Genomic DNA, 21,060 nt, shown 5'->3' with positions numbered 1-21,060 from the left:
CCGCGACCCAGAAAGGGAACAAGCGGTAGAAAATGGATGGATGGTTTAATGGTTGACAATGTTGGTTAAGCTTTTGAGGGAAATCAGTATTTTTAGTAAGAGCATAAAAATCATTATAACAGGACTTGAACGCCACGCCCCAAATGCATAAGATAATTCTACCTCTGTCATCGGCAAAACATTAAATTGTACGCAAATCAATCTTTTCTGTGTCTTGTAAATATTCCAACACTAAAGCTACTCTCTTCCAGACAGTAAGCTGTGAATACTGACAACAGTGTTTTGAAACAAGACAATACAGAAAATGTTATCATCCCGGCTCCCATTGTACGCCGTAATAAAACATTGGAGCGCGTATGGAGATGGGGGAATGCAGCGTGCCATTATCTGCGACCGAATGCCTCTGCTGTGGGATGAATTGCCTGTTGTACACGCGCGGCAGACGAGTATTTTGACAGGCGCTGGATAACGGCGGGTCCAAGGCAATCACATCTCTGACTTTGACAAATGACTGCGCTGTGCTCAAGTTGAAAATAACACACATCCACTTTAAGCTTTCTTGATTAAATTGCAGGCACGTCTGTCTGACATAGTGCGGCTTTTGGACGCAAATCATCAGTGGGCACATTTACAAGGCCAGAAAAATCAGATAACTGAAATAGTCAGATAACTCAATAATTAGATCTTGGCTTACTCGTGTTGTGTTCTCATGCCACAATACAATCATGTCAAAGTGGATAATCCATACAAATTTATGAAATGACCACACTTATGATTAATGACACTTTTTATGCAAATGTAATGTAATAATGTGAAACCATTACAAAACCATTCAGAACATTTCCCCCAATTTCTATAATTATTTGATACCTACTCAAGTGCTAGGTTACTTTGTGTGAGAAGTTTTAGAGCCACTGCATTAGAGGATGTTCAGAAATGATATCATTTAAAAATATACATGACAATTTAAAACTAATTATTCCAATAATGTATACTCCAGGGTAAACTTTCAATTGATTTAAAGTTATGAGCGTTGTCATGGCAATCAACTACTCCTGTATATGGTGAAAAGTCCTCAAAAACGGCATCTGAAATGATAAGAAATTATGAAACTAACCCGCGGTAGATTATCGAAGGTAAGCACATGGACAGATTTCTGGCCGGTCCTATACCAGTGACTGAAATGGTACTGAAGAGGAGTTACACTCAGTTCAGGAGGAAGTACAGAGTCAGGGCCACAGTTCATCTCTTCAGTCCCCTCACATCACATGTCCTTGTACTTGTACTTATACTTAAACACTACTTAACCACAGCGTTACCAGACAAGAGCAAGAACGCAAGCACGCAATTATCGGCAGACACCTAAAGCATTGTTCCCAGATGCCATGGGACGTACTGACAAAAACATGTCTCCCAATCTGCACCCATGGTTTCTCCAACTGCCTTCACTCACACAGACACGGTCATCCGGAGGAAAGGAGTGTGAGGTGCTCAGCCAATGCCACCATAATTATGAAATACAGTCGGGGTATATAGTACATTTAGAGGTATTAGTAAAGTCTACTGCGGATAATTGTTTACTTTCTTTGCACATTCCATTTCCCTGGCGGATTGGGAAAGCCAGAGAAATGTGCAGGAAAGAGGAAGGAGGAAGAGGAGGAGGAGGAAGATGGTTCAGATGCACTGGGGGATGAAGGAGAAATCAGGCCCCGTTATAAATAACCCTGATGAGGTGAGCTCGCATTGATCCACTCTGCGGCGGAGAGGTGGCTGCTCCTCCACCGGCTTAATTGCCAGTTCTGTGCTTTGGGACGAAGCTAACGGCTAAAATGTGGTCTGTCTCGTGTTCGGCTCGGGGAATACACAAGCCAGCACGACAAGTGGGGGAAGAGGAAATTCAAAAAAGACAAATAATTAAAAGAGGGGCGGACAGGGTGGTGGTGAGAAGAGAGGCGTGTCTGTTGTACTGACGTGTCCCGCCGTCTGAGTTCTGGAGGAACCGGTCTAAGATGAGACGAGCCATGAGCGCAGGAGACAGATCCACCTGGACAGAGAGAGGGCGCGAGACAGGTGGGATGAATAAGCGTGGACATTTCATTTCATATCATATCAGACATTAATGCAAGTTTAAATACACATGTATAAAGCCACATATTCAGCATTCAGCATCTGTATTATTATTGTCCTTTAAATACGCTCTCGAGTACATTTACTTTTGTATTTCACGTTTTAGAACTTTAAAAGTTCAATTCAAATCACAGGACTTCATATCTGTCAGGCATTTCCCATGTCAGGAATCGAGTTAGAGCTCCATCTACTGGCTGCAGAGGGGAGATAAACAAAAGCTAGCTTTCCCCTGACATGCTAATGTAGGTGGTTGTAATGAACGTCTACTATATGTCAGCTATTATGGCATATAGAGATCTGGATTCAGTCTAATGTTAAACCAATGGAAATTGTAAGACTAAGATGTGTTAATTTGGCCTGTTTTTGACAGTGGTTGAATAACATTTAAGTAAAAGTACATGTTTGATTTTCTAACTTTCTGCAGGTAAAATCAACTATTTTGTAAATGGTGTTGTGGTTTTGGCCTTTGCAAAAATAAAATGAATCATACAGGTAGCAAAAATGTACTCACTTTACTTACACGTTAACCTAACCTAACCCACTCATTTAAGTACATGTTAAAAGTGTCATTTCTATAGCTAACTATTACATAGTCAAATGTAGTTATCCTAATTTAAAAATAGGTGATATAGGTGGTATTCGGTCAACAGAAGCAAGTGAATACATTTCTTAATATTTAAAAACTATTTTATGTATAAATCTTGTCCGCCCAAAGCCAGGACTTGAACTCAAAACCTTCCCGATGTCACAATAAACATGATAAAAAATAAACCCCTCAGCCAATTCAGACCGAATTGTTTTTAACAAAAATATAAATGTGGTATAAAGCAGATACCCAGCTCTCAAATGAAGTACAAGGACAAAGTATCCACTATAAAATTGACTTAAGTAAAGTACAAATACTTAAAAAATATACCACTGTTGGTTTTTGTCGCTCTATTGCTAATGCCCTCGCCATCTCCGCCCGCTCACTGACAACAAACGTTTTCCAATTTCCATTTGCTACATTTGAGAACAGATTTAGTGAAACAAGTGAAAATTCCTATGTATAAAGAAGATGAACTGTGAGTCGGCAGCATCAAGACAAGAAGAAAAGCCCCGAGCTGCACGCTAACGCAAAACGCTATCGCCTGCTAATGAAGACATAAACTCTGCACTCTCCCTTAATTATCATAGACACATTTGGCCTTCTTTATTCATATTTTTTGTTCGTTTTGCTCCTTAAAGTAATATTCTTCTGCTGCAGGGACAGAGCTGTTGTTTAGACAGAAGGATGGTGCATCACAGGGAGATGAAAAGCACACTTCTCACTACAGGCTAACGGCAAACTCACTTCTGCTCTCCAATTATGCTAACAAGAGGAAAAATGATCCCGGCTGCAGGAATGTGCCGTTTCATAATGAGCGGGCCGGGAGGAGCCACTGTCTGCGGGCACTGTTTTAATCTGCTCTTTATTCAGACAGCTGTAGTTTAGAGCGAATGACTCTGTGTGTTCAGATGTATTGGGTAATTACAGGTGTATGAGACAGAAAAGTGAACAATTATTCAATGGTGTATGAATTTTAATTTACTTTTTATTGCAGTTACCGGTTTGTTTGTATCCTGCTTAAAGCCCTGTGGACTTAACAACTGTGCAAGGTTACTTATATTAGCTTAAAAGTGGCTGTGCTCAATGTAATTGAGAAAAATGTGTTTCACTCCCAATTTCTTTCATAAACATTTGTTTTGCTTAGTTACAGATATATTGTAAAAGCAGTGTAAATGGTCAAAATGAGAGCGTTGTGTGTTGTCTGCATGTAATCATAAAGTGTTTTAAGAGAACAAGGAATTGCACTGTTAGCATGCTAGCTGTTGTTAGCATTTTTGTGGCTGCAAAACTCCACTCTGGCCTGTGAAAGTTGTGATATGGATAATTAGGAGGCTAATTACTAGAATGTATTTGGTAAGTGAGGAATAATTTACAAAACGTATAAAATTAACTAGTTTGCTTTGTCATATGTTTAAAAATCAGGTATGGTGCCTTTAAATAAATGTAAAAAACGCACAGGAGCACTTGGTTGAGACTATGCATTAAAGGTTTAAGCAGAAAGGAGAGTACAATATTATGTATTTGTTTATTTTCTTGGAACATTTGTTTCTTCTTATTGAACATGCAAAACACGTGTGAACAAGCTAGATTTCATTTTAAGCCTTTGTCAAGCATTTAGGACTGACAAAACACATTTATACATTTATACCTGTGCAAACGCAGACACTGGGGGCAAGACAAAAAGAAGCCACATACACACCCTAATATTCATCACGATAGGTTGATAAGTGCTTTCCACAACTTTCAGAGGCCAAAGCAGAGTTTATAGTTACAGTAAAGCTAACAAACATTAGTATCCTAACAGCGCATTTCCTGTTTCGCAGAGAATAAAACGCTTTATAATTAGATGCAGAGAGCTGCTTCAGTGAATCTGTACTGAGGCACCACATTTACTTTATTCATGAAAAACATCAGGTACAGGCAACAGCAAATACAAATGGCTTTAAATAGTCATTTCCTGAACATAAACAATACAGACTTTGAATAATTGCTGTTCAAAACAAACAAAAAGTCAAATTTCTGTTACTGCTCTGAACCAAGTGTTTTTACTGACATAGTGTTGTCTGTGGACCTCTCGATTAAAAAGACCCATGCTGATCGTTGAGAGTTAGAGATGACTGAATATCGATCTCGCAGCGTCCAACCTTCAAAGTGATGGGCAAACACTTTGTCACTAAGTCACTTCCGCCCCAAGGTTGGACGGACAAATGGCAAAAAAAAGCCAAATAAAATTGTGATGTCAAGGAAAGCCCAGACATTGAACACAACAGTCCAGTTTCCCCGTACACGTGGGGCCCCGCACACTTCATTAGCACCTCGAGATAATGAACTCCCGAGCAGATCCAGGGAGTGCGCACACGGCTGACACATGAGAAATGGCGACATTACCAGCGCGGGGCCGGCCTGAATAAGGACCACCTGATTAGTTCAGGTACTTGCATCATCCTAATTTTCATATTAATCATGAGGCCATCCGCAGTCACATATCAGTACTACGCGGTGGCTAACGTGTGGCTAAGGCTCACAGAGGTGGAAACAGGGACATACTCAAATAATCATTGCTTAGAAACTTGTTATTAGGCCTGTGGGACGTTCTATTGTCAGAAAGCATTATCCAAGGGTTTCAGAAAAATGATAAATTGGGGCCACTGCCATAACAAACCGTATATATTTTGAATGGGAAAAATCACATAAAACTATACTTTACATAGTCCACATTTTAAATAAGTGAGACAAATTTTATTAGTAAGTGGTGCAGCATTATGAGCGCTCCTAATTAACAAATTAACCGTCACTAAATGCTTGATCAAGTCGAAACATTTTGATGGTTAACTGTTTAACTGCGTTTCATTTGCCTGATTCTGATGGAGATACTTTTAATACATAATTACTCCACTAGAGAGAGTGCAAGTGCCCTCATCCAACGGAGACGCCTCTGGGTGAAAAACCACAGCGTTCTGCTGCGGCTTCCAGGTCATTAGACGAGTGTTCTCAAGCGAAACCACGTGAATCTGAGTGACGTTCACCAAATACAGACCGCAGTGGACCAAAGTTGGTTTAACACGTCCCGAACCGTTACCAACTGTTAGCTTTACCCCGACATGCTAATAAGCACACAGTGGTAATGAACATGATTTGAGGCAGAAATGCTCAGAAAAATTCTGGTGATGATTTTATAGACCTTAAAATCAGAACTCGACCTATGATGTCACAAATGTAGAAAAAGTGTGAGGCTCAGATGGAGAGGATTTTCCAAACAGGCTACATCAGACAGAGTGAATGAAGCTGAATACAACTCCAGGTATGTTTTGTGATGAGAAAACAATGTTAACATGGTTAAAAGCTCAAAAATGCATAATATGTGTCCTTTAAAAATCCACTTGTCCTTTTTTCATAAAATATATTATCTTTATGACTCAAATGCCAGGCTAGGAAGTGAGTGGAGGTGCAGAGGACCCTGAGCAGTCTCCATCATAGCTAATCATTCCTTCAGCTGCAGATAAACTGTCTCATAAAGGGATGACACTACATCAATTAGAGACAGGGAGACGGCGAGTGTGCGGTTTAAATGTTAAGTAGCGTATTAAAACACAGTTAAACGGTTCATAGACAGTTATCGCACAGCCCGGTATAATCCTCACACTGGAAAAATCATGTGTCAATTAAAATGAATGTATAAGGGCTGTTAGCGGTGAGCTGAGGCTAGGGCATAGGAACTGGTCTGGTGTCTCAAAGGGAAATGTCTTCAAAGGTTAGAGGTTATTTTAATTCAAAACTAGATTTCAAGGCGGAAAACAACTAATGAGCCGCGTGCCTTGGGTTGCCACAACTTACCCAGTAGGCAATTAACCAAAAATAACTTTCTACCAAAAAATACCAACATTTCAAAACCTGTTCTAGAGTTCCAGATTTTGTGCAAGCAAATTCCACTATAACATTAGCATATTAGTTAAAAGTTAAAAAGCCAATGAAGCTAGCCCCAACTGTGGTTTTGTTCAATCAATACTTTTGTGATGTGTCAAATATAAAATGAGAAATTTAGTACTTAATATTAAACTACAACGTAATGTATAGATCATTATTTTACATTTTACACAATATTAATAACGAATAAAATCCATTCACTTCCTGTTCAAAACGGCAGAACTGATAAGCCCTGAGCAGATTGTGTGACTTTTTTCAATCCTACGCATATGACTCAGAGTTTGACTTCTTTTAAAATAAATAATAATCATTATATACCAAAACGTAATAATAAAGTACAAGGGAAGTGGGATAGGGGAACAGGACTTTTCGGAGAACTCGAGCAGCAAATGCAAGACAATACCAGATTACTCAAACATACAGGAATGAATACAAATAAAACTTATGTACCAATGACTTTTATGAGCTTTTAACCTTGTCATAAAAGTTTTCCCTGGTCAATAATATGTCCTCTTTATTGCTGAATTCACAACTGGCTACCAAATTTGCACGCTGGGAAAATGATGTGTAGGAGAAGTTAGAAGGCAATCCAGTACTGATTACTTCTCTATTAATCTCCACACTTATCCGACAGCTAAAAAAACATATTTCTTACTATTTAATTAGGATAAATATCATGTTTAAAATCGAAATTGTTACTGCCCGAGTACAATTTCTCCATTAACCTCTGAATGTCAACAGGTGGTGAGGCTGATGAAAGAGAGCTTAACCTGAGCACCGTTTGGGTCCACTCAAGGCGAGCTACAATTCTGCCAAACGGCCACAGTCAAACGGCAAAAGTGTTTTCACATCTGCTAAGGGAGGGCAGCCATAATTACATTCAATAATTGATAATGGGCCGAGCCATTTGACCATTTGACCAATTTTGATAATGGCTAACAGACAAGTCAAGGTGCTTCAGAGTTGTCTCTATTTTTAGCACCGGTTTCTATTTCAAGGTAGGACTTTGATTTTCTTTATCAAAATAAAACAACAACTATACCTGATATATAATTGTTTTAAATATATACACAAATATATACACAAATATATATATATATTCTTTTTTTTGTAGATATGCCTTATAGTTATGATCAATTCATTCAACATTTTGGTTTATTTTTGTGAATTATTAGTTACCGCAATGATTGACTAACATTTATAAATGCTTTGTATCTATGCCTTATTCTGTGTTCTGTGTGGTTCTGTGTTATTCTGTTAAAGTGTTACAATATTGTTTCTCTCTTTTTTAGCTCTTGCAGGCAGGTGCAAAAATAAGTCAAAGTATAGTACATTACTTTCATCTCTTTTTAAATTTATTTTAATGTGACTATTTATGCCTTGTATTTGTATTGTTATTTTTTTTTTATTGTATTGTGCTTTTGATCGTGCATTGGGAGCTTGAAAAGACGTATTTGTGCTACAAACATGTGATTAATGCAAACAGATAAAAACAGAATAATTGTTATAAATTGAATCATGTCGATTCAATCCTTTCAGTCACATTTTACTGCCGTTTAACGCTTTAATTCTTTGTGTTATTTGCCTTATTTGAAAGTCCCATGGAGACCTGGCCTGTGTTTACCTCGTTGGCCATGTCCAGCAGCACAGGGTCAGTGGGGCGCGCCTGGACTTCAGCCTGAAACCTGAAACAAAGCACAATGAACAAACACCAACAAAGCAGAGCACTGGAGCGGGCCAGCACAGACTTGTCATGTCCCTCGTGATTTGGCCCCTGGTGGCATATGGTAGGCAGTGTGGGGCTCTGCAGCGCAGGGCTCGGCAGCGCGGGGCCGTCAGCGCGGGGCCCGGCTGCGGTTAACGGGGCACTGCTTGGAGTGACTCAAATTTCCTCCAGACCAGATAAGCGTACGAGAGTTAGTTGACCTTCTTCCCCTTCAGTGTCAAGTCCAAGGTCCCTCTGGTTTCGATGGTTGCCAGATCATGAGGATTGTTGTTCTAAGTGGATTAAAGAGCCTCGTGTTTCGTGGCCATGCAGTAATGAAGAGATAATGGATAATTGTGATATGCAAAAGAGGACATGTTCCCTAAAGTATGGTTTAATATAGTTTTATTCAATTAGGCGTGCCCACTCATGTTGTTACAATACAATCTGGATTTTGATACTGAGGAAAATGATAGTAGGATTATGATACTGCAATGATTACAGCTGTAACTGCTTATTTTAGAAGTCGACTAGTCTAAAAAATAATTGCTGACAAGGCAAATAATAATTTGATTACATTGAGACTTTTTTAAATACACTTATGACCAAATAAAGATTGAATTATGTTGACTGAAGGTTTAAATAAAGTGTATTATGGATTCATTTTTGACATTTTGATTTACTAAAGCAACTGGCTTTATATAAAACATTTGTTTTTGCATGTGTGTAGGAGTTTTTGTTTATAAGAGATCTTCTATTGAGAGTGTTTTTCAAACTTCCTATAAGTTATTTGTTCTTTTCCTCTCTATCTACCTGCGTTGCAACAATGAAATTTCCCCATGTGTGGACAATAAAGGATTATCTTATCTTATCGTATCTCCCAATCTCCAGGTAAGGTTAGAGTATATGCTGCAAGGTCCCGGTCTCAAATAAATTAGAGTCTGTATTGTCCAGAAAACAATTATCAAAATACAATTATGATTATCTTTTATAGTATTTAGTCGATTAACTGTTAGAGCTCTACCACTGATAATAGTAATATATATATATATATATATATATAGATATAGATATAGATATATATATATATATAGATATATATAGATATAGATATACTATAATCCATTTTGAAATTACATTCTGTTTATATATTATATAAACAGAATGTAATTTCAAAATGGATTATAGTTGTTACTTTACAACGTGATCTTACATTAGATCTGATAAACTATTATTGGCTCGAGCCTTCCAGAATGGAATGGATCGAGTCGTTGTTCTTGCCATGGTTTCTTATCATTATAGTTTTTCATGGTAAAATATTGCCACAGCTCGGGCATTTTTGACCCCCTAACATTGATAAATGTCACACATGGGGTCATAGGTCACACATGGGGTCATAGACGCGATCGGCTCGGCCCAAACTCCAATAAAATGGAGGTTGCGAGAACTCCCGTCGCAACAGTTCCGACTAGTTCAAAAAAGAAAAAACATGAAACGCTTAATCTTTGGCCTAGGCACATGAAACTTGGGACAGTGATAGAGCTACCTTTGACCTCTGACCTTTGACGAGTAAAACACACCTGGCAGCATCGCTCTATGATAAACAGGAAGTCAGCCATGTTGAATCAAAGTGGCACCGCCACGCTTGACTTTTTTTTTTTCAAAATCATACTTGTCCTTTTGCATCTAAAGACATTGAAATGTAATAAATATCCAAAAGAATGTTGATATTCTTTACGGTCTCTGCGTAACACGCCCTCAAAAAAGGCTTAATTTTCAGTGTTTTCAAGGACAAGTCACGCCTATTGGAAATGATCTACGGAGCTCATATTTCACTCACTAATGCGTTTTTATGGTCTGATTGGAAATAAATACCCATGTAACAAATTTACTCTATAGCGCCCCCTACCCATTGTGTGAAAAACTCAACATTGTCTGATTTGTTTGAAACTCATGGTTTATATTCTCCTCAAGACGCCATGAAAAAAGTACATTACAGACATTGTGTATTTTCACAATTGGCCAGCAGAGGCGCAATGAATGCCTTCACTTCCTCTTCCGCTTTTATTTTGATGGGACATTTCCTCTCGTGCCGCATTAGAATTATTATTCTTTAGACTTTATTCTTTGGGCTTCATTCTTTAGACTTAATTATTTTGACTTTATTCTTTAGACTTCATTCTTTCTGCCACAACTCGGGTATTTTTGACCCCCTGAACATCAATGAAAAGTCGCGGGTCACCGAGGCTCGCATTCTCCCTGCTCAGGTCTGCGTTCAGCACAATCTTGCAATTTGTCAGGACAAACTACTATTTGAATCGCAAACTACGCAATCATCAACGGTGAATTACTGAGCTTCGTTTGGAATGCCGCAAAACGCAGCAGAAAACATGGACAGGCGGGATGGCGGTCGCGCGGGAGGCGAGAGCCATCATCGCCGCTCCGCGGCTTTAATTGTTATTTATATTAATATAACAATTAATTATACATTTTATTCGAGCGCCTTTCAAAACACACAAGGACACTGTACAGGACAAGTTAAAAACATAAAAAAGCCCAGAATAAAAAGAGTGAATTATGTGGTGTAGTGAACTGAACAGGTAACTTTGTCCATGTGAACTAGTCTGATCTTGCCCTATTTACCGAGTTAGAGTATTTAAATCACTTTTTTAGAGTAACGAGGAACGTAACGTGTTAGTTCTGTGCACCCATGTAATCTAGTACAAGTTACTTTTTTAAATCAGTAACGTGTTAGATTTGGTTAGGTCTCATCTCCTCACCACAATCCCAGAGCTCAGCGTGTTGAGAGCATGTTTCAGATGCACCTTTTGAAAAACTCCTTCTCCTTCGTTATAACCACTATTTTGTATCTGAGAACTAAATGTGGGTCACAGAGATGTGGCGAGTTTGATTTAAATTTACAACAGAGCTAAAACAAGCGTGTTCATTTTGCTTGATTTTGCTTGAGGACAGGCCGACACGTGCTTATTGTATTACATTGTATTATTGTCATCTGTCAACATAAAAAATAAAAGATAACTAAAACTCACTCAAACACATTTACTTTGCTTGTTTATTTGAAATTTTAATGATTATGTTGCGGTGTTCAGAAACGCAAAGGAATTATTACCAGCAAACAATATAGGTTATACAATAATGTAAATTATTGGTAACACAAGAGTACTCTAACACGTTACTTTTATATCACAGTAGCGCAATGACATACGCGTAGTTTTCCAGGGCAGTAATGAGGTAACATAACGAGTTGCTTTTAAAAGTAATACTATCCAACGCTGTTTATTTTGTGGTGGTTTATCAATATGGACAATAGTCATTTCTATAATAGTTTTGGTATAGTTCATTTTGACAACCGTAATTATAAAACGCATTATCTTGTTTTGCAGTACCATTGTTTTATGTTGACCTGGTAAACATTACCAAATCTGCTTTTAGTTAAAAAGAATGTGGTATAGAATCAAATGTGGCAATGTCCATGTCTGGTTCTTTAAATCTGGTGATGGTTTCGCTGTTTTTTGGGGGGGGGGGGTTTGGATCCGACATTTCCTCGGGATGCTGCAAAATGGTAAACTGTTCTATTCAATCCATGTGTGAAGCATGAATACGTTTGGCATTTTTCAGGGTGCACCAGTGTTCAACGTTAGACTTATGCGAATCAAAAGCTGCGTTCCTCCCCTCTCTGTCCAAATCTAAAGGCAACGTACACTTTGTGCTGAGTGGTACACTTCGTCTTGGAGATTGTGCATGTAAGATAAGATAAGATAAGATAATCCTTTATTGTCCACACATGGGGAAATTTCATTGATACAACGCAGTAGATACAGAGGAAAAGGACAGATCACAGAATATAGGAAGTTTAAAAAACACTCTCAATAGAAGAACTCTTATAAACAAAAACTCCTATAGACAAAACCTCCCATAGCCAGAGATTGCTCAAAATGCAACCCATCATCAATATCCATACGTTAGTTATAATTAAGTTGCAATATGGTAAATAATCACAACAATTTCTTATCTATGCATCATTATTCATAGCACCAAAATAACTTGTATTTTCCCAATACTTCCCAGCACCACAACATGTCAGAAAAGTCAAATTTGCCATACCCTAAATATGAAGTAATACATAAGTAATACATTAGTGGACATTATCAATGAAATGCATCTTAATGTTGTACCTTTTGTAGTAGCTTTCAATAACGTCCGGTGCGTGATGTCTGGAGATTGTCCTTTTGACTCTCTTCTGGTGAAACAAGACAAACAAAACTCATGTCAGTTTATTTCTGTAGAACATTTACAATAAAACCAGAAGTGCTTCACCTGCACTACAAATGGTAAAAACAAAACAAACAAGGTACAAATAGGATATGACAAAACAGTGTATTTTAGACGCTTCATTCTCATTTACAAGTACGAGTATCGGCTGTTCCCAAAAAATTTGTATAGTTCACATTTGACTCCAGGAGTGCTAAAATGAGAGAGAATATGGGCCTAAACTATTACAACAATCATAAACCCAAATCACATTTCAGAACTTGTCTGTAGAGGCTGAGAGACGTTCAAGTGCATCTAGTAATTTAGCATTAGCGCTAAAACTTTGCAACAGTAATTGCTAATAAAAACGTGTCACACATACAGTATAACCATATACTTTCTCTATGTCAAAGCTCCAGTCCTTTTACTTTCACTTTGACGTAGCGTTCAATCGTCTGATATTTTCCTGGTGTTTGAACGCCTCTCCTAGCATGCAGCGGGATCAGAGTACCATCAGAGTAAGATCAGAGTACCATCAGAGTAAGATCAGAGTACCATCAGAGTAAGATCAGAGTAAGATCAGAGTAAGATCAGAGTAAGATCAGAGTACCATCAGAGTACCATCAGAGTACCATCAGAGTACCATCAGAGTAAGATCAGAGTAAGATCAGAGTACCATCAGAGTAAGATCAGAGTAAGATCAGAGTACCATCAGAGTACCATCAGAGTAAGATCAGAGTAAGATCGGAGTACCATCGGAGTACCATCGGAGTACCATCGGAGTACCATCGGCGTAAGATCGGAGTAAGATCGGAGTAAGATCGGAGTAAGATCGGAGTAAGATCGGAGTAAGATCAGAGTACCGTCAGAGTACCATCAGAGTACCATCAGAGTAAGATCGGAGTAAGATCGGAGTAAGATTGGAGTAAGATCAGAGTACCGTCAGAGTAAGATCAGAGTACCATCAGAGTAAGATCAGAGTACCATCGGAGTACCATCGGAGTACCATCGGAGTACCATCGGAGTAAGATCGGAGTAAGATCGGAGTAAGATCGGAGTAAGATCAGAGTACCATCAGAGTACCATCAGAGTACCATCAGAGTAAGATCAGAGTAAGATCAGAGTAAGATCAGAGTAAGACCAGAGTACCATCAGAGTACCATCAGAGTACCATCAGAGTAAGATCAGAGTACCATCAGAGTAAGATCAGAGTATCATCAGAGTACCATCAGAGTACCATCAGAGTGCCATCAGAGTGCCATCAGAGTGCCATCAGAGTAAGATCAGAGTAAGATCAGAGTAAGATCAGAGTACCATCAGAGTAAGATCAGAGTACCATCAGAGTACCATCAGAGTACCATCAGAGTACCATCAGAGTACCATCAGAGTAAGATCAGAGTAAGATCAGAGTAAGATCAGAGTACCATCAGAGTACCATCAGAGTACCATCAGAGTAAGATTAGAGTACCATCAGAGTAAGATCAGAGTAAGATCAGAGTAAGATTAGAGTACCATCAGAGTAAGATCAGAGTAAGATCAGAGTAAGATCAGAGTAAGATCAGAGTACCATCAGAGTAAGATCAGAGTACCATCAGAGTACCATCAGAGTACCATCAGAGTACCATCAGAGTACCATCAGAGTAAGAGCAGAGTACCATCAGAGTACCATCAGAGTAAGATCAGAGTACCATCAGAGTAAGATCAGAGTAAGATCAGAGTACCATCAGAGTAAGATCAGAGTACCATCAGAGTACCATCAGAGTACCATCAGAGTACCATCAGAGTAAGATCAGAGTACCATCAGAGTAAGATCAGAGTAAGATCAGAGTAAGATCAGAGTAAGATCAGAGTAAGATCAGAGTACCATCGGAGTAAGATCAGAGTAAGATCAGAGTAAGATCAGAGTACCATCGGAGTAAGATCAGAGTAAGATCAGAGTAAGATCAGAGTAAGATCAGAGTACCATCAGAGTAAGATCAGAGTACCATCAGAGTAAGATCAGAGTAAGATCAGAGTACCATCAGAGTACCATCAGAGTACCATCGGAGTACCATCAGAGTACCATCGGAGTAAGATCAGAGTAAGATCAGAATAAGATCAGAGTAAGATCAGAGTAAGATCAGAGTACCATCAGAGTACCATAAGAGTAAATTGACTACATATAATGTGACGATTATAGAAGGAAAATTAAGTTCTTTCCACTCAGCCTTTACTCAAAAGGCAAACCTAAATGTAAATTACTTTTTATCTTGCCGTTTATGTCAAATTGATCATTCATTAAGTTTGATTAGATAAAGCGGGTCACATTTTGAGGAGCGTTTTTTGTGTCAAAAAAATGAGGAGGAAAGATTGTTTAGGATTTTATTGTTGTTTATCTGTTGTTTTGGTCGTGAATAAACCTGAAAAATCGTTAAATCGCTATGTTTATTCTCACAATAGTCGTTACATTAAAATATAAAATCCTTATTGGAGAGTTAACAGTTGATTCAGTAAATATGTACACTAAAAAAATCAAACCGGACTTGGCCAGCGATTCGATTTTCAGGGCGTGCATGTAAACGTAGATTTATACAACCAAAATATTTGCACAAGTAATGCTTTGAATTTTCCGTTTGCATACTTATTTGTTTTGCCCAACTGCGAGCGTACCCGTCCCCCAGCTTGGAAATCGCACGCAGAGATCTCGGGTTGGGCTCATTTAATTCCAATAAGTCCTGTGGCGGGTCAAAGTGTGGTGAGGCGTCCATGTTCAACACCTCCGCCTGCCCCGCGCACGCCGTATTCATTTCCCCTCTTCCATCACGCCATGACCCTATCCCGCATTCCTCCTCGCTCTGACATTTCCACTCATTCAATTACCATCCTCGCCCGAAAGCTGCCGGGAGACGGGATAAGACCAGTGGATTTTTTAAAAAAGAACACGACTTATTTAAAAACTACCGCGCGCGCAACGAGAGAGAACAAAAAAAAAGTAATTCCGGGGATAGAGAGAGCGAGCGGGGGGGAGCGCGTGAGTGGCAGCTGTCAGCCCGATGATGAATGACTCCATTTCGCCTCGCGCTCCTTCTGCCACTGGCTCCGCTCGGCCATTTATCATCGTCGGCTGTCAGGCGGAGGAGAGGCCGTGACAGTGCGAGTCAGCAAACATTTAGCACACGGCGGCGCGCTACACGGGGAAATTATTATTGTCAGAATAATAATGGTTTAGCATAATTTATTACAGGTCCACCAAATAAGCAGGGGCTAGATGTTATTAGACAGATGGATGGGGCGGGTTGGCAGGCGTCCACCCAGGAGCGGGCACCGGGCTGCACTGTAAAAAGAAAACCACAAGGGGCATCTGCAGGAGGAGATAGTGAGTTTGTCTTGGTTAATGACAAACAGGTCAAGACCATTTTTCTTATTATATTCCAAGCAAATGTAGAGGAGTGAGCAGTTAAGCAAGGTTTGTCTCCATGGAGATGTCATTGCTTTGCCTGGATCGTCCCACAGCGACATAGCCCTCTTACAGGGGGTTATATCGCTAAACAAACAAAATGCCTAAATGGGGTCACCTCTCCACAGATCTGACTTGTCACATGACTGGAAGAATCATGTTAAACCAGTTAAAAATAAAATATGCCAAATGGCGGTGGTTAGTTAGATTATTATTATTATTTTTTTAAACTCACTATATATAGTATTGTTATTTTTATTCACGGTAACAAGTTTTTTTTATTGCAAAGGGAATGTGTTAGTCTGATTATACTAATCAACAATTATTTATAAATTATTGATAAATGAGTTGCGATTATTCTGATTAATCGTTGCAGCCATATTTGTCACAATAATAATATTTATTTGAAAAAGATTCAGTTGAAGTCATCTGGACTTTTTTAAAATAATTTTTCTGTTCTAAAAAACAGTGTCCAGATGATTACAAGTGAATCTTTTTCTACAATGGGACACAACAAATAGGACATGGTCTTATAGTTCCAAGTCCAAAACCAATCCAGCTTAAACAAATGTAAACAAGCGAAACATAAAAAATGCACACCTATGAATACAAATGCAACGTCATATTTTCTGTCTTTTCCCGATGTTCAAAGTCTCTTTTATGTATTACTCAGTCAGCACACTCACTGGTGGTAAGTCACTGCTGTAGCCTCAGCTGTCCTGGGTCAGACTGACAGAAGTGTGGCTGCATAAGTCAGCAGGCTTTGTCTCGTCTGGAGAACATAAGCAAAAATTTTGATGGTTTTACAATTCTACATGGGATCAAGTATGACTTCACTTAGACGTTTCTATTGCTTGTAAAACAAACCCTTCACATGACAGTTTGCACTTTGTCAGAGCAGGAATCAAACCGGCAACCTTTACATAAACATACAGCGCTTTACAACTCGCACGTCTAATAAACTAACCAAAACGAAACAAACTAACGCAATAAAAATCACTTGTATTCCTTTTTTTTATAGTGTAGGGCCCTTTGTGTGAGACTGTAGTGGGAGGGGCTTCCATACACGGAGGAGGCCGGCGGGAGAGCGCGCGACCAATGGCAGCGCTGGCAGTTCAATTACAAAGAAATAAAGGGACATTCATCATTCAATTAGGCACCTGTCAGGGCTCGACAAAAGAGAGAAAAGTTCCAACCTGGTACTCGAGGGAGAAGATGCTCAGGAGAGTGGACTGCGAGTGACTGGAACAAATAAAAGAAGGACAAAGTTAATTACCAAAAGAGCAGTGTACGCGCGGACAAAAGGCGAAAGAGAGAGAGCGAGGGAGTGAAGGAGGAGGAGGAGAAGAAGAAGAAGAAGGGAGGAGAGAGGGAGGGCTTCAAAGCAGAGGAGCCAGCTGCCCTGTAATCGAAAAGAACACGAAAACAAGTGTGGCAAAGTTGTTCCAGATGAATACCTCCAACAAAGGATGTGCGTGTGCATGTGTGCGTGTGCGTGTGCGTGTGTGCGTGTGTGTGTGTGCGTGTGTGTGTGTGCGTGTTTGAGGTGGAGGTGTGATGGTGATGGATGAGAAATGAGGAAAACATGGGCTGATTCCTGCCGGTTCCATGTCTGCGTTCACCTGTAACGCCCCCTGTCTGTTTAAAAGAGATGACGTGTCAGAGTCGCTCATTTTGAACAAGTACTGCAAAGGTTCATAAGTATAAGTGACACGTACAGTAGAATGTTTTGTGTAATTGAAGGGATAGCAGTCATTTGAATGTACATTATTGGTTACAAATGATATGAGGCTGCTAAATGTTTTAAATGTTACAGTTAAGGGGGAAATTGTCGGTAAAAACCACAGAAGACAGAAATATCACTTTATATTCTTGTTTGGGAGAATACACGACACGTTTCTGTCTTTTTGAGCTCATTTAGAATGATTTTAACTATAGATAATATATTTGATATTCTCGTTTTGCGTCACAAAAGAACAATTGCAATATTATCACTTTTCGTTATAATTCCCACCTTTAGTTAGTTTTATTTTGCAGCACTGACTTAAATACTAGTATGCATACAAGTTTATATTGTTTTGGGGAAGAGAAATTATATTTAAAAAGGTAGGTATGTATTTCAAATGATAAAGTCACCTCTCTGTGTCCTCAGATGCAAGGTTAAAATGTTCATTGATTTTACAGGTAACAATTGTAATACCAAGTTTTCATCCTCAGGACTCCAAATTCTGAATATTTTCTAAAAGAGTTTCTACACATCTACTGCCTTGATAAAAAGATTCTAAGACATTTGAAAAATGTTGAACTTGATCATTAAAATTAGTGACAAAGTATCCAAACCCCAGAAGGCTCATTTAACAGTACGGTAGATATTTTAGCCACATTTTGAACTATATCACACACTACATTCACCATTTTACATTTTGTTCATTGTAAACCGCAATATTGATGTAAAGTGGTTTAGTAACAGAAACAGGTCCATTGACTTCCTGTTCTAAACTGCAGAACTGATAACCCCCGCCTCTTCATAGTGACATTTCACTGTAACGAGCAGCAGATTGTCATTTACATCATTATTATTTTTAAAAAGTGGCTACGTGACATTTCAGAACCTGACATGTGTCACTTGGAGTCTGAATATTTTCAAATAATCGCAACTCAGTACAGGATGTGGGCAGGGATAGGGGGTAGGTGAAAACGGGTCTTTTCTGAGCACTGGAGCCTCAGTTGCAGGACAAAACAGGATTAACTCAAACATGCTGGAATCAATCGAAATACATCTGTTGTATGATTTTTAAATAACTTATTTTTATGTTAAGATTCTGTCTATCACAGTTGAAACGCACCTACAATGAAAATTCCAGACCCCTCCATGAAACTTGCAAAATCGCAGTGTTCAAATACTTATTTTCCTCACTGTACGTCCCCTGTATCGAAACAATGGAGGCCTATGGAATGCTGTGATGTGATCTGACACCCCGAAACTGCAACAAAAAAAACATATCGATACAGCCCGATCACATTTATGGAAAAAAAACACTATTTTCCTGTTGACGTGTTATTGAAGTGAAGCCTGTGTATCGTAGTGTAGCGTTGTGTGTCGCGCGGTGTAGCGGTGCACGTCCGACAGCGCGCCCTCAGCCCGACTGTCAGCAGCGCGAGCATATGGACCGCTCCCGAGCCCTCCCACGGCAACCGGCTTTGAAAATGGAACCTTCACCGGCCGACGAAGCAAGAGCGTCTCCCCAGACAGATCCGCTCAATTCCACGGGCTGTCCAGAGTCAGTGTCAAACACCTGGAGGAGAAGACGTCCCAGAGCCAGATATTTAAAGCAGTGACAGATATGGAGCTAATTGGACGGTACATGGGCCTGCTTACAAACAATATGTCAACCGTGAAGGCTTCCACAGCTCATGCAAGTCTTAGATTCTGTTGTTGTGGCTGTTTTTGTTTGTTTGTTTTTTAACTAGGACTAGGGCTGAATGGTTTTGTGAAAAAATATTGAATTGTGAATTTTTCTGAGCATTGCGGTTACAATTTGATTTGTAATTAATGTTTTGAGTGTACCGTATTTTCCACACTATAAGGCGCACTTAAAAGCGCAATTACATTTTTTGTCTTGTAAATGGATTCATTCTGGTTGTGCTTACTGACATCGAAGCAATTTGGTAAAGTACACGTTTTGTTTCGCTTAATGCAAATTATATATGAAAAATGAAAATAGAGCATTCATTGACAGCGCGCCCTATAGTGCAGAAAATACAGTGCATTCTGTTTAAAGTTCACATTTTAAAGTCGCCCAGGAGCTTTAACATCTGAGAGACTGAAATCCAAACACATATTTCAGAACATGTTTGTACAGGTCTAAATCAACAGGTTTTGCAGAATTGTATAATTTTTTATACATAACAGAATTATGTTAATTATTAGATAATTAGTCATTGACTAAATAAATTATGTTACCTACAGTAAATAGTTAATGCTAGTAATAGTGCTAATTGCAATTGCACTTTCAATTCTATTGCATTCATCTTGCAGCCCGAACTAGGACCATAACGATTATCAACTAATTATGATAAGAAGACAAAAACAATTATAATAACAGTGAAGCCAAAGGTGACATGCCCAAAGTACCAAAACAAACATACTTGTACTTCGGCCTATATTAACAGAAATACAAACTATTTTGTTTTTCACAACATACCCAAGAGGTGCTCTGTGCATTTGTGGAGGGAAAATCTGTGCTTGTCTCTCAGTTTCAATCAGTTTCAAATATCTCTCATGACTTCTATCTTTTCGCAACAGCTTTCAGTGAGAGCCTTTCTAGATTGATAAAGATGTACAACTAGATTAAGAGAGAGCTACCGTACACGAGGAGGCGGGGTCTCTCAGATCTGCAGTTTTCAACAGGAAGTCAATGGACCGGTTTTAGATTTAGATTTTTTTTTTTCATACACTACAATCTAATTTTCAACACAAAACAATAGTTCTTATTTCATTGTATCATGTTGTCTTCCACTAGTTAGACTAATATAGATCTAGAGCATTCCAAAACTATTCAGTCTTTTATTTGATGCGATTCATTTTTAGTATCGATACTTGTTCAGATGAGTTTGGACACTTGTTTTTCACATTGATTCTTTTCGTTGACAACCCTAATCCATAACTCCAGCAGACAGAGGGCTATGTGTGCCTCCTCAGCAGACTCGGCACAAACTCCACACTCCGCTCGGGATGAAGCAGAGGCCGCCGCAATTAAGTGGACCATTAAACCCTCAACTGTCGACATGTGGACAGTTAAGAGCGGAGACCAAACGCAGCTCCGCACCTGAACGTTCAGCGGCGCCACGGGACCATCTCGCTCCCCGCTGCAAGACACATCTGTTAGGTTTTAAATGGATTACTCACTATAATGAGCGTGATCACTGCTTAATTGCTAAATCGAAAGCCTGTTAACTTTAAAGGCGCGCAATCTGCTCTTAATATCAAGCAAAACATATCGGTTT

At 39.1% G+C, this 21,060-nt stretch overlaps 1 protein-coding gene across 1 annotated transcript in view; it reads right to left on the bottom strand.

The window, feature by feature from the left end:
• cdin1 (CDAN1 interacting nuclease 1) overlaps positions 1-21,060 on the bottom strand; it is a 164,988-nt gene that overhangs the window by 115,671 nt on the left and 28,257 nt on the right. The window contains exons 2-5 of the mRNA XM_072457833.1: positions 17,250-17,295; positions 12,542-12,606; positions 8,265-8,325; positions 1,972-2,044 (exon numbers count right to left, since the gene is read on the bottom strand). Coding sequence (XP_072313934.1) covers positions 1,972-2,044; positions 8,265-8,325; positions 12,542-12,606; positions 17,250-17,295 — 245 coding nt within the window. The remainder of the gene's footprint in view (positions 1-1,971; positions 2,045-8,264; positions 8,326-12,541; positions 12,607-17,249; positions 17,296-21,060) is intronic.

This window comes from Eucyclogobius newberryi, unplaced genomic scaffold (genome assembly GCF_026437365.1).
Source record: "Eucyclogobius newberryi isolate DKJ021-1_F unplaced genomic scaffold, fEucNew1.0.hap1 SCAF_21, whole genome shotgun sequence".
Lineage (NCBI taxonomy): Eukaryota > Metazoa > Chordata > Actinopteri > Gobiiformes > Gobiidae > Eucyclogobius > Eucyclogobius newberryi.
This window is presented reverse-complemented; position numbering and strand designations above follow the sequence as displayed.